This window comes from Canis lupus, chromosome 5, assembly GCF_003254725.2.
Source record: "Canis lupus dingo isolate Sandy chromosome 5, ASM325472v2, whole genome shotgun sequence".
In the NCBI taxonomy this organism is placed as follows: domain Eukaryota; kingdom Metazoa; phylum Chordata; class Mammalia; order Carnivora; family Canidae; genus Canis; species Canis lupus.
Window position 1 is genome coordinate 81,597,004 of NC_064247.1, and position 12,132 is coordinate 81,609,135.

General features: G+C 55.7%; 1 protein-coding gene across 2 annotated transcripts; it reads right to left on the reverse strand.

The window, feature by feature from the left end:
* Positions 1 to 92: 92 nt before the first annotated feature.
* On the reverse strand, positions 93 to 11,057 carry EDC4 (enhancer of mRNA decapping 4). Of its 2 annotated transcripts, none has more exons than XM_025426558.3 (29): positions 10,783 to 11,057; positions 8,302 to 8,458; positions 7,859 to 7,970; positions 7,461 to 7,560; positions 7,019 to 7,208; positions 6,770 to 6,917; positions 6,580 to 6,684; positions 6,192 to 6,301; positions 6,019 to 6,102; positions 5,835 to 5,930; positions 5,642 to 5,744; positions 5,343 to 5,523; positions 5,192 to 5,264; positions 4,994 to 5,085; positions 4,726 to 4,913; positions 4,517 to 4,632; positions 4,272 to 4,425; positions 3,540 to 3,973; positions 3,353 to 3,457; positions 3,118 to 3,270; positions 2,992 to 3,028; positions 2,679 to 2,856; positions 2,412 to 2,567; positions 2,206 to 2,321; positions 1,942 to 2,107; positions 1,668 to 1,854; positions 1,356 to 1,575; positions 856 to 1,019; positions 93 to 625 (listed from the first exon to the last, which is right to left on the reverse strand). In XM_025426558.3, exons 1-29 carry the CDS (start codon positions 10,865 to 10,867, stop codon positions 433 to 435), a joined length of 4,203 nt encoding a protein of 1,400 aa, XP_025282343.1. In that variant the 5' UTR covers positions 10,868 to 11,057; the 3' UTR covers positions 93 to 432. The 2 variants fall into 2 exon arrangements, with proteins under 2 accessions (XP_025282343.1, XP_025282344.1); XM_025426559.3 differs by lacking the exon at positions 10,783 to 11,057 and adding an exon at positions 10,551 to 10,691 and having other exon boundaries at positions 4,726 to 4,925.
* Positions 11,058 to 12,132: the final 1,075 nt, after the last annotated feature.

Genomic DNA, 12,132 nt, shown 5'->3' on the forward strand with positions numbered 1-12,132 from the left:
GGTTAGCCTGGACAGAGCTCCACACAGGAAAAAGAGGAGAGAGAGATCAGAGGCCCTTATCAAAGTCACCCCAAAAGCACACACATACTCCATTTTATTCCAAAAGCATTTAATTGAATTTCTCAATATTTTTCAAAAACAAAAAGATCCAAATTGGAGGTAAAAAGGAACATGGAAAATTCAACTCCAGTGGTGTCACGATCTCAGGGGTCATGCTCCAGGCATAGAAGAACCCAAGAAGGCACAATGCCCACCCTGGGCCCAGCCTGAACCTGCTGGCTACCACAACCTATAGACCACAGCCGTGCTCTCCCCTCACACGCCTCAGAGGTGGGAGCCTGAGCAGGTAAAAGAATAGACATGACCCTGCTTTGGCCTAGGCCTGTCTGCTGGCCTTCAGTGCCTCCCCACCCCTGGGCAAGGCAGGCTTAGCTAAGGGAGGCTAGGGGTTACGAGGCCGTGCAGCATGAGGCTGAGACGCCGGGCCACTTTGCCAAGTGAGTTGTGTGGCTCAGCCTGCAGGAACTGGAAGAGCTTCTGGCGCACCTGGGCCATGACGGAGCCCATGTGGTCCCGAGTGATGGGGTCACTGTGGTCCAGGTGCATCACAGCCTCTTCCAAGTAACTGGTGGAAGAAAGGGATGGGATACAGGTGGGCTCCAGCAGATGGAAGCGCCCCCTGGTGGCAATGAGGCCCAAGGGGCTGCAGACAAGGGGGAGGGGGCTTAAAGCCTGAGATGGGAGGGGAAAAAGGGGATGGGTGGAGAAAATCAGGAAGCAGGGTCAAGCAGGAGTCTGCTTTGAACTGTTCCTCACCTTCACCCAGGCTGTCTCCTGATCCCTGAGTCCACTCACCTGAGCTTGAGGTCAGTTCGAGTACCAAGGTCAGAGGCCAGCTGCTGGATGAGGGAAAGGAGCACAGGCTGGGAGAGTGGGCAGGGTGGCTGCCCAAAAACCTGCCCTGGGTCCACAGTTTCACACACATACAGCACCAGGTTCAGGTCAGCAGCAGTCAGGGCCTAGAGAGAGAACAGTGTTTAGAGCTAATGTCAGAAAGGAATACCTGCTTGTCTGGCTGTGTGGCTGGGATGAGGATGACCAGAGTAGGGTACTGGGAGCTCCAGAGGGGGATGCTCAGGGGCCTAGAGGCAGTAACACAGAGCTGCGTTGTTACTCTAGAAGGGTGGTCATGAAGCAAGGTATGTGGAGGTAGAAAGAAATGGGTCTAGGGTCCAGGCAGAGGGGAAGCCAAAGAGAATCAAAACAGTCTACTGGGGCTGGAGTAAGGTAGAGTATGGTGTGTGGGCCCTGTCAGGGGACACCTGCCCCTTACCTGGACCTAATGGCTGGCGTACCTGCTGGAAGGCCTGATTGAGGTGGCCCTGCTGCAGCAGCTGCAGGATATGGGCTTGCTGGGCCTGGCAGTCGAGGTGGGCAGCAGGGACAGGTGTGCCAGCGGCTGAACGCATGGCCTGCATGATGCTAGACGTGACGGCAGCCTGTTGCTCCTTGAGTGCTACACTCACTTCACCCTTAACAATGCGCTGTACCTGCGCTAAAATTGACTCCTGCAGGCTGCAAAGGGAAGTGAGAGAAATGAAGTAGACAAGAAATCTGGTCTGGCGCTTTCCAAACCCAGCACCTTGCCCAATACCCTGCCCACACACCTGCCCACAGCCACGTGCAGCTGGTGCTGCACCTCAGCTCGAACGCTGCTGGACACAGTGGCTGCCATCTGCTCAGTGGCACCCTGCAGTGTGCTGACCAGGCCCCGCAGCTGGGCCAACACAGGCTCCCGTGCCTCCTGTTCTCGTGCCTTCCGGCTCTTCATGTGACTCTCTAGCTGCTGCAAGTCTGAGAAGTGACCACAGGAGCTATGAGAGGGATGGTAGGGGACAGGGGGACAGCCTCTCGCACCTTGAGGCATATAACTCCACTCACATTCTTGCGTGCCCAGTCGGAAGCTATCATTGATCTGCTGAAACATGGCCTGGCAGCTCTTCTCAAAGGCTGGCAGCACCACACTCTGGAAGGCTTCACGGTAGGCAGCCTGCATTGGCCCCTGTAATGTGTCTGCAGCTGCTCGGGCAATGGCATCTGTCAAGTTCTGGGGGTAGAGGGAGGGCTGAGTTGAAAGGCTAAGCCCAAGCTGGCATGACCAGGCCCACCAACCACTAACCTCCCTCATCTTGGGCCCTACAGAACCTTGGACTTGAGCAGTTTGGAGATATTCTCTTTCATGCTACCCTCCACGGCTGTGAGCTTGGTGGCCACTGAGTTGCTCAGCTGGCCTGCCACTGGCTCCAGACTCCTGGAGACACCTGGGGCAGGACAAGGAGGAACAGGTGGAGTCACGAGAGGCAGCCTGACAGACAGGCTGGCCCACCCAGAAGTCTCCATACAAAACTCACATGGAGGCACCGTCTTCTTGATCTCATCCCGTATGCTGCGCTCTAGCCGCCCAGCTATGGCCGAAGACAGCGCCTGGGACAGCTGTTGCGTCAGCTGCTCCTGCAGCTGCCCACCCCGTTGCTGCCCCTCAGCTAGTGCCCGCTCCAGCCGCCGCTCTGCACTGAAGCTAAGGAAAAGACCTGGGGCAGGTCCCACAGCCCTTCCTGGGCTTCGAACGCTGCTGTCCCTGCCCCTATGCCACACCAGGCCATGACCTCTAAGGATACGCTCCTGCTCGTGCCGTGACTCTAGAGCGCGTTCTACGTGGCCTGTGACAGTGCTCTGCAGGCCTTCGAGCTGGGTGCAAAGACGCTGCAGCAACTCCTCCTGGCTGTGACGCAGCTCCGCCAGCTCGCGCTGCTGTTGCCAAATCAGTGCTAGCCAGTCCTCAGGAGGTTCTGGCCCCTGCCAAGAGCACCAACAGTCAGGTGACATCTACCTCAGACATCGCCAACACGCCAGACCAGGGAATGGCTCCGCACTCTTCCCCATCCTCACAGGGAGGAGCCCCAGAATCAGAAAGGCGGTTACTTCACTAACCTGGTGCTCCATGAGCCGGGACCCCACGGCCGAATCCCTGCCATGGACAAGCAGCACTTCAGGCCATGTCAGCTGGGGTAGCCTGGGGACCACCCCTCTCCCTGGCCACAGGACCCTACCCCCTACCCGTCATCTTTCTTGCCCTTTCTCTTAAGCTTGGGTGAGGCTCGAGGAGAACCCTTGGTCTTCCAGTCCTTGGCCGGTAGCCGGGGAGTGGGAACTTTGGTGCCAAAGCCCCCTGCAGCAGAGGCAAGGCTAGCCACCTCATCATCATGGTCACTGTAGGAAGGGAAGGGACAAAGATCAATACCTACCCACTGGCTGGCCCTCCCTCACGAGAACAGTGGAGGGTGGCACCTACCTTTGCTCAGCACTGGCATCCTGGCTGTCATGTTGCTGCAGCAGATGATAAGGTGGTCGGTGGAAGGCCAGGCTCTTGTGCTTCTCCTGGAGACCGTTCCTGGGACTGAAGGACAGGTCAACTCAACAGCAGTGACTCTATCTGAAACCCCCACCACCAGCACACTTTCCCCACCCAGGTTCCTCACCTCTCCGCCAGGCTGCTGCAGGTCTCACGAGTAATGTCTGGTGCCGTAGGCCAGACCTGATTGTCAGGGGCTGTGGCCTCCTGGGTCAATGCTGCCTCCAAAAGGGAAGGGGTACTATGCCGATCCCCATCCCCAGGGCCTCCATCCAGGCCAAGCTGGGAGCCAAGTTCGGGCCCTGGCCGGGGCCGTGGGGACAGCAGGTGTAGTGCTGAGGCAGCTGAGGCCATACTGTCTGGTTCAAGGCCCTCAGGGGCAGAGGAGACAAAACCACGGGACAGGGCCTCAGATGCAATCTCAGGGATGTCCTGGGACAGGGCAGTGGAAGCTGAGGATATAACATCAGGGGAACGGGTACGGCTAGGAGAAGCCTGGGGTAGCCCCAGGGGCTCCACTTCTTGCAGCTCCAGTGATAATGCAGAGGCAGCAGTAGGTACCTGGGGTGGAGCAAAGATGGGACTTAGGTCATGGGATGTGGGGATGGGAGAGATAGAGATGAGGCCTGATGTCTGTAGAGATGGGTCAGTGGAGAAGGGGGATCCAGGTCAAAAATCCCACAAACCAGGAGGATAGGAGGCGGGGATGGACCCAGGCTGAGAAGCTGCCCTCCAGGGAACAGGGGAGGCTGGGACCACCTCATGGAAAGACTTCACGTGCTCTGAGAGGAAACTGCCACCAAGCTTCCCACTATCACATACCTGCCACCCTACACTTCATACACACCCACACACACACCTGCCCAGGTACTTTGGGAGTCAGTTTGTCAGCTGGACCTGGAAGTAGGCTGGGCAATAGGCTGCGTGGGCTTGCTTGTAGGCTGCTACTGCCGCTCATTGTCAGACTACCATCCAGCTGCAGCTTGGGGCTCAAGGTCAGCTCCTCAGGCGGCCTGGTGACAGGAAGGCTGAGGTATAACAGCCAGAGCCCAGCATCACCTGGCACCAGCCCCTGCCATCCCCCAACTCTGACCCTCACTTCACCTGGGCAAGGAGGGGTCCACAGCTGAGGTACTGCTCATGGCAGACACGGCTGTGAGAGAGGAGGAGCTGGAGCTGGAGCTGGAGCTGCTACTGCTGCTGCTGGGGGAAGCAGCGATCTGGGGAGACGCAGGGGATCAGGGCTGTGGCCTGCCGGTGGAGCATTCCTGGGTACCCCCTGCCCTCAGCCCCACACTCCTCTCCCAGCACACCTGCTGCAGGGAGGTGCTAGGTGTCATGAAGGCGTCAGGTGTCATCAGCTTGGGCTTGGTCTCATTGCTCAGACTGAGGAAGTCAGCAGGTGCAGGCAACTCCACAATGCGTCGGAGGTCAGGCTGGGAGCCCTGGGGAGCTGACCCCAGGCCCTCAGAGCCCAGTTCAGGCCGAGACTCTCCAAATGCTGTGGGGAAAGCTGCCACTTGAGTCAGATCTCTGACCCCGGTCAGTCTAACCTGCCTCTCTCTCTTACACGACACTCACCAAAGTCCTCATGGGTGGTGTGGGTGGGGAGCGGGGCCACCACATCAGGGTTCGACTGTGGCTGGAAACGGATCTGCACATCCTGCAAAGCCCTATAGGCAGAGAAGGCTGAGAATAAGAGAGAGCTCATGGAGGCCAGTATTAGTGGGCGGGGAGCAGTACAGACAAGGCACAGGTCAGACTCCCCAACATACTCACTTAGTATGTACACAAAAGAGTTTGATGAGCACACCAGCTGCAGACTCCATGGCACCAGCTCCGTGGGTCCCATCTACAAAGACAGTGTGAGCGACTAAGCCCTGGCCCTCCATACCTCCACGTTTCCCTACATACCCTGAGAGCAACTCACCAGCCCCTAGGCTGTCATTCTCCTCCTCGGCAGGCAGCACCTCAGTGTGCCGCAGCCGGCAGCGACTCACAACCTGGATACCGAAGCTCAGCACAGGATGGGTGAGCAGGAACTCAGAGATGGAGCTGAAGCAGGCACGGCCCTCCTCCTGGTTCTGCAGCAGCTCCATCACGTAGAGAACCTGCACAGATAGTGCACTCATAGCTGGGCTCAGAGGCCACGAGTGCTGTGGAGGGTGCCCAACACCCCTGCCTCCCTGACGATACCAGCTCTGCCTGGGGTGCCCCACTAGAGCCTACCTTCCGTTGCACATCACTGAGAATAAGGTATTCTGCCGAGAGGTCCAGGCAAACCTTGAGGCTGGGGGGCACACTCACTGAGCTGAAGATATCTGGGGAGAACCTGTGGGGCCGGGGAGGCGGGATTAATGAGACAAAGGGTGGAAAGAACCCACAGCTATAAGCCGGCTGCTCCTGCGCAGCCTCTACCTACCGAATGGTCTGCAGGCAGGTCCAGGACACTGTGCACCACATCTTCAGTTCCCGATTCTGGTCAGCGCCAGTAATAAGGAACCTCCAGAAAGGGACTCTGCAGAGAGGCACTGAATAGCTGGCTGGGCCCCCTACTACAGAACCAAGGTCCAGCCCACCACCCACCTGCCTGCCCACTCACTCACTCAGGATCCTGTTTCTTGTGGTTATCACAGAACAGGAGGCAGGAAAGGGACCGCCCATCATGAGGCTTCCATTCATGCAGACACCTGCAAGGAGGCAGATGAGGTGCCTGGGTGAATGATCTGGTCCTTGTCTTAGGGAAGGGGGTGTCTCAGTCCCTCAGGCCCTGCCTTACCTTGGCTCATCCTGCCCCTCAATGTAGATCTGCCAAAACTTGACAAAGCCATCATGGCTTGCAGTAGCCAGGACAGTCCCATCAGGTGAGAGGGCCCCTTCACTTAGGCACTGGAAGAACCCAAAGAGCCTTGCTTTGCCACCTGACTAGTGGTGGGAGCAAGCCCTCCTCAGGTGAGGATGGTAGCAAGCTGAGCTGGGCCACAGTAGATGTGGACGTCTGTATCAAAGACTCACTAAGTAGGGGGGCTGTACAGAAGACCAGACCCCCAGGGTCCAGCCATATTAGGTGTGCACTCCGCAGGTAAGGGTCACTTGGGCAGAGTGCCAGTAAAGCTGCAGAGAAGAGAGGAGGAACACAAAGAAGGGAAGGCAGGGAGGAGGCTTACAGTGCTGTGGCCTTTCACCACGATGAAGCCTTGCTTGATTTGGCTGACACGCACAGGCCAAGTGCTGTGGTTGGAGCGGAGCATGTCCAGATCCCACACCTCAGCCTGGAGGGTACAGAGTGAGTGTTCAGTCCATGCCCACCGCATGGCTGCTCTGTCCCCTTTTCTCCTCCTATACCGGTTCCCTCACCCGATCCTCATGCAACAAGGCCACTGTTGGGCTGCCCTCCTCACAGCAGTCCTCATTCTCCTCAGGGATGAAGGGGCACCAGATGATCCTGCGGAAGTGGTTCAGTGGCGTGCCCTCTGGCTGCTGGATATGGACCAAGATCTCTTCTCTGAGCGCGGTGTTAAGGGCTAAACAGGTGGATGATGAGATCTGTCTAGTAGCCCCACCCACCTTTCTTCAGTCCCCCATCCCATCCCAGGGAAAGGATACTGAATTTTGCCATTAACCAGAGCCAAGCGCCACACAAACAGGTTGCCCGCCTCATCCAGGCAGGCCAGCTGTGAGGAATTGAGGTGTGCAAAGGCCAGATCAGCCACACTGCCTGTGAAGCCCTTGAGCAGGGTCCGCTCTGAAGTGCTGACACTGATTACCCGCACCATCGCCGAGCCATTGTTGGCAGCTGAAATCAGAAAAGCAGTAGACCATAAGGAAGCATCCAGGCCCAGGCACCAACAAAGAAGCCTTGCCCTTGCCACTACCATTCGCAAGCTCAGCTTTCCCACGCAGCTCCCCAAGGCCTATTAGAGATGGGGGCAGCAGAGACAAGCCTTCTATTGTACCCTACAGGCTGAGTGGGCTGAGTAGCCCGACACTGGATCTGCATTTCTGGAGTTTCTAGCAGAAAACCTCCCTCTCTCTTGCCCCTACTCACCCCGAATGGCATAGGCCAAAAAGGAGTTGGACACAGCAATCAGGTTGCCATAGTAGTATTTCTGCTCCCAGTCATACTTGGCCACAGGCTGGATTTTCACCTGAGAAAAAAGAGTAAAGAAGGCTGTAGAAGCTGAGGGCTAGGGTAGCTTTGCCCAAGCCCAGTTGGTCCTCAGTATCTCTGGGGACAGGAAAGGCCACATGTGTAAGCCCAGCTACCCATTCACAACTCTTGGGGCCAGATTCCCATAGAGATTTGGCAGCTAACCCTGGCTTCCTGAGACTGAGGCACACTACCTGTCAAGGTGGTCCTCATAGTAACTGGCAGGATGGAATAGGGGAGGGAGAGGCTGAATGTGCCCACATCTACCATGTATGCCCCAAAATCGTGGTGCCCACCTTGTTGCTGCCCCGTGCTTTGCTTGAGATGCTAGAGTCACTGCTGGCCACAATCTCCACCTCCTTGGCCAAAATCCCGATGCATGTAGAGCTGTCATCTCCTGTGAGGCAGCTGGGGGAGGGGTGCACAAGCTTGACTCCTAGTCCCCGAAAAGTCTCAATGGGCAGGGTTGAGAGGGGAAGAGAACACAACTACTCTGGTGAAGATGTCAAGTCCCAGATGCTCAGCTCTGCCTGGTCCACTGGTCCCCACACCCACAGCTCCCTTTCCTCACCTTCCTCCTTGGTAATGGGCCTATTTCCACTCTAAAATGGAAGCCCAAACTTTGGATCCAGGCCAAGCTCTTGAGCTTGTCCTTGAGCCTCATCCTAACACAAATATGTGATTAAGTGCACCACCCCAAAGACCCCAATACCATCATTGCCATTTCCCAGACACTCACATGACCTGCTTTTCCTGAAGGTTAATAGGTGGCATGGCCCGGAGACCAGGCTTGTTTGTTGAAGTACCATCACCTGAGCAGAGGGGGTCTGGGACAAGAAGCCCATTGAGATCCCCATTGTAGGCATTAGATGACCGCTGGCTCTCTGCACTGGGACCTGGGGATAGAAAGGTCTACTCTGATGAGGCTGTTCCACCTGCCCATTGGCCTTTCCTCTTGCCGAACTTCATTCAAAAGCCATGAGGTGCTCTGGGAACATTCAACTGAGGGAGCCATGTCTGAGGGGAGGAGGACTCTTGGTTCATCTTTTGTTCCATCAATACTGATAGTTATCCCAATGCCTGCCAGGACCAAAGACATGCATGTGGCTCTTCTGCCTGAGGGAGGAGTAAAGCCATCAAGAATCCCATGCAGCCAATTAATATTTAGGCCTGGGTCAGTACAAAGGGACTCTGTACTCAAGAGAAGGCATGGAAAGGGTCAGGACAGACTTCATAAAGGAGGTACATCAGAGCCAGTAAGGCTGGCACACACAAGTATAGGAAAGATGGAGGGAAGACAAGCCATAGAGGTCTCAGATATGAAGCTTAGGTGCTTAAATTTTCCCTGTAGCGCAGAGAGCCACACAGAGTTTTAAATGGAAAGGTGACATGGTCTGCTATGGCCAAAAGAATGACTGCTCTAAAGCAGCATGTAGGATATAATTTAAGAACCTAGACCAAGATAGTGGTAGATGATATAGAAAGGAAGATGGGCTTCTAAGGCATGAAAGAACACTGATAAGATGTGGGAATAAGAAAGAAAGAAACCTGCCCCTCAAAGAAATGGTTCAGAAGAAGCCACCTTGGGCAGGTAAACTCAGAAGGAATGGACACAAAGGGGTTGGACAAAGTGGAGAGCAACTCTAGGATAGGGTGTGTAGTCAGGAAAGAAAGGATTTCAGTTGTTTGCCACTGGCTATTTCAAGCACCCTTATAGGCTCAGATACCACCCTAAAACTCCCAGATGACAAGGAGACTAGGCCCCCACACTGGCATCTAACATGGTCCTCCAGTGCCTCCAGAGGAGACAAGCAAGAGCTAATTGGTAAATGGGGCAATTAAATACCAATCAATACGTAAGATATTAAGTGGAAAGCCTCCAAGCCACTTCACTTGGATCAGAGCCACTTTAGCTGCTCAGGAGTAAGCTGGCCACTCTCCTTCCAAGGTAGGCTACCATAAGGACAAAGAAACAAGCTGCAAAATATTGGCCATGCCAGCCTCTACCAAATCTTTGTGCAGTCTAGTCTGCCCAGTGCTGATGACCATGAGCGGTCCAAGCCAACCAAGCTCACGAGTAAACCGAGCACACACTCCAGGTTTGGGGCAAAGTACTTAGTGGTTTCACGCAGCAGATGGATTTTCCTAAGGGGACCAGGGGTAGCTAAACCCACCCAGTGTGAGCACCAATGCCTGCTTCTAAAAGCAGCCAGTTTGGGCCTCCCAGCAAGTTTAAGAACAGAGTCTGAAGAAACACCAATTCTCAGCTGTGGCCCCTGCACACCCCACACCACCATCACCAGCCAGTCTTTCAACCACTGCTTTTCACAGGTCCCTAACCTACCAGGAAACTTTGGCAGTGCTTTCATACATGCTATTTCTTCTTTGTAGAATGCCATTCCTGACACTGAATCACCTGGTCATATCATACTATTAACACCTAGCCTAAACACTGTCTTCTCAGATCTGTTCTCAGGCACTATCCAGCCCTAACCTCCTACCCTGTCTTCATCACAGTACCAAAATACGCCCCCCCCCCACCCCCAATGACAACAGCATTAGTTCTCTAAGTCCTGGGAGCTCTTTAAGGGTAGGAGCAACTCTGAGGTTATCACTGCAAGTCAAGTTTAAATGAATGGAAATAAACTAGGGCTTGCAGATGTTTGTAGCCTAATCCAATCAGGGCCATGCAATCTGTGATTTGCTTTAATCTCAGAAAGGACACATCCTGGGGCTGGTCACCTGTCTCCTAAGAATCAGTTTTAGAACAGCAGGCCTGGAGTCTATTCCAGAGTGAAGGGCAAGTTGCAGAGGGTGACCAGTGGTTCCTCAGCAAAATGCTTAGGTCTAGACCCAAAACTAGCATACAGAGCCCTGATCAGGCCTCTGAACTACATGGCACCATGATACGGATCGAGCCCTAGGAACGCTTCTACCTTGGGGCCAGGACACCAAGGGGGCCCTGCGGATTCAGAGAAGGAACCTCACCTTCAGCAGAGACGCTGAAGGGCGAGGCAGAACGGCCCGGCCCCGGGATAGGAAGGGATCTGCACCCTTGCGGGGCACGCTCAGGAATTTACGGCTCCAACCCTCGTCTTGCCTCACCAGCCAGGAAGATGCGGCACGGGTCCTGAGGGACCTGCGGACACTGAGGACGGCCCAGGCCCGCGCCGCCCTAAGGCCCGCTCGCCGAAGGCCCACCCCCGCTGTCCCGGCTCACCCCCCGCGGGCCGGTCCAGCTTGAGGATGTCCCGCAGGTGCTGCGTGGCGTCCTCGATGTCGATGCTCGCGCAGGAGGAGGCCATGGGCCCAGCCGCGGGCGCCTCTCCCGCGCCGCGTTCGTTTCGCCGCCGCCGCGCACAGTGCAGCCGCGCACAGCCCTGCCGGGACCAGACGGCAGGACACGGGTCGCTAGATTCGGCCCGCCCGCTGCCCGCAAACCGCCGCCCGCGCCGCGTCCCTGTACCCCACCAGCCCCACCAACCGCCTCCACTTCCGGCCCGCCGGAGCTCCGGCTCCCGGAACCTAAGCAGTACGGAGAAGAAAGGTTCCGGGCTGGGGGCGGAAGCTTCGCCCCTCCGGGACCCCTAGGTCAGTGGGCGTTCCTCAGGGCAATTGGGCGCGTATAGGACCGCCGAAAACCCTATTCAGCTCAGGACATCCTGTCCAGCCTGTGTTCATTCCCAGAACACGGAAACATGATAGGCCTGGAACTGGATCAACTCCTTAAGACCCTCCCAAGGAGAAAGCTAAATTGGTAGGAGCCTAGTTTCCCCTTGGGGAAATACGGTAGGGCAACCCAGGCCTCAGGGGAATCTTAAGCCCAGGAATTGCTAGGGGAGCTTGTCAGACCAGAACGTCACATTGTTAATGTCCCCCAGCATCCTTTACCCACCCAGGCTTGACACCCTCAGGCAGGAATAAAGAAACCAGAGTTTACAAACACCTCTTTATTGCAGAAATTTCAGGCACAGGTACATGGAAGAAGCTGTATTGCAGATTTTACACAGGGTGGTTTAAGAGGCATCAGGCATCCACCTCTCTCCCAACCCCCACTCCCCACCCCCAGCCTCCTAAATCAGTCCCCCTGAAATCCGAATTTGTGGTCTCCTAAAAACAATCCATCATCCAGGCCTGTGCTCAGTGTAGCCAGGCAACCTGTGGGGGGTCTGAAGAAGTCCTTGGCCTCCATCTGTAGTGCAGGAGGGAAGGGGGAGTGCAGGTCAGGCCTAATTGTGGTACCCTCCTCAATCCTGAAACCCCTAACAGGGCACCAGCCTGACCCCTGGGTTTGGTTCTAGCTTCTGGTTGCTTCCTTGACACCAGGCTTATTTATACCACTAGAGGTCTCAGGGCTAAAGGGCAAGTTCTGCAGTGAGCAGAAGGCCTCTGTCCCCCAAAATGAAAAGCATTAACTGCCCCAAGAGTTAAGATTTCCTGGAACTTGAAGACAATGTGAAAGTATGTGTGTGGTGAGGGAGGAAGCAGGAGGCCTAGAGATGCCTTGCAGAGGTCTGAGGGGTGAGAAATCCCAGAGCACAAATCCCTCAAACTCAGATTGCCTACTTTC

Excerpts from the sequence above, each read along its gene's own strand:
- EDC4 (XM_025426558.3), bottom strand. The coding sequence starts at position 10,867 with ATGGCCTCCTCCTGCGCGAGCATCGACATCGAGGACGCCACGCAGCAC. Across the intron at positions 6,685-6,769 it reads CCTTGTTGCATGAGGATCGG|GCTGAGGTGTGGGATCTGGA; the intron begins GTGAGGGAACCG and ends TGTACCCTCCAG. Across the intron at positions 3,029-3,117 it reads AAGGGCAAGAAAGATGACGG|GGATTCGGCCGTGGGGTCCC; the intron begins GTAGGGGGTAGG and ends TGTCCATGGCAG.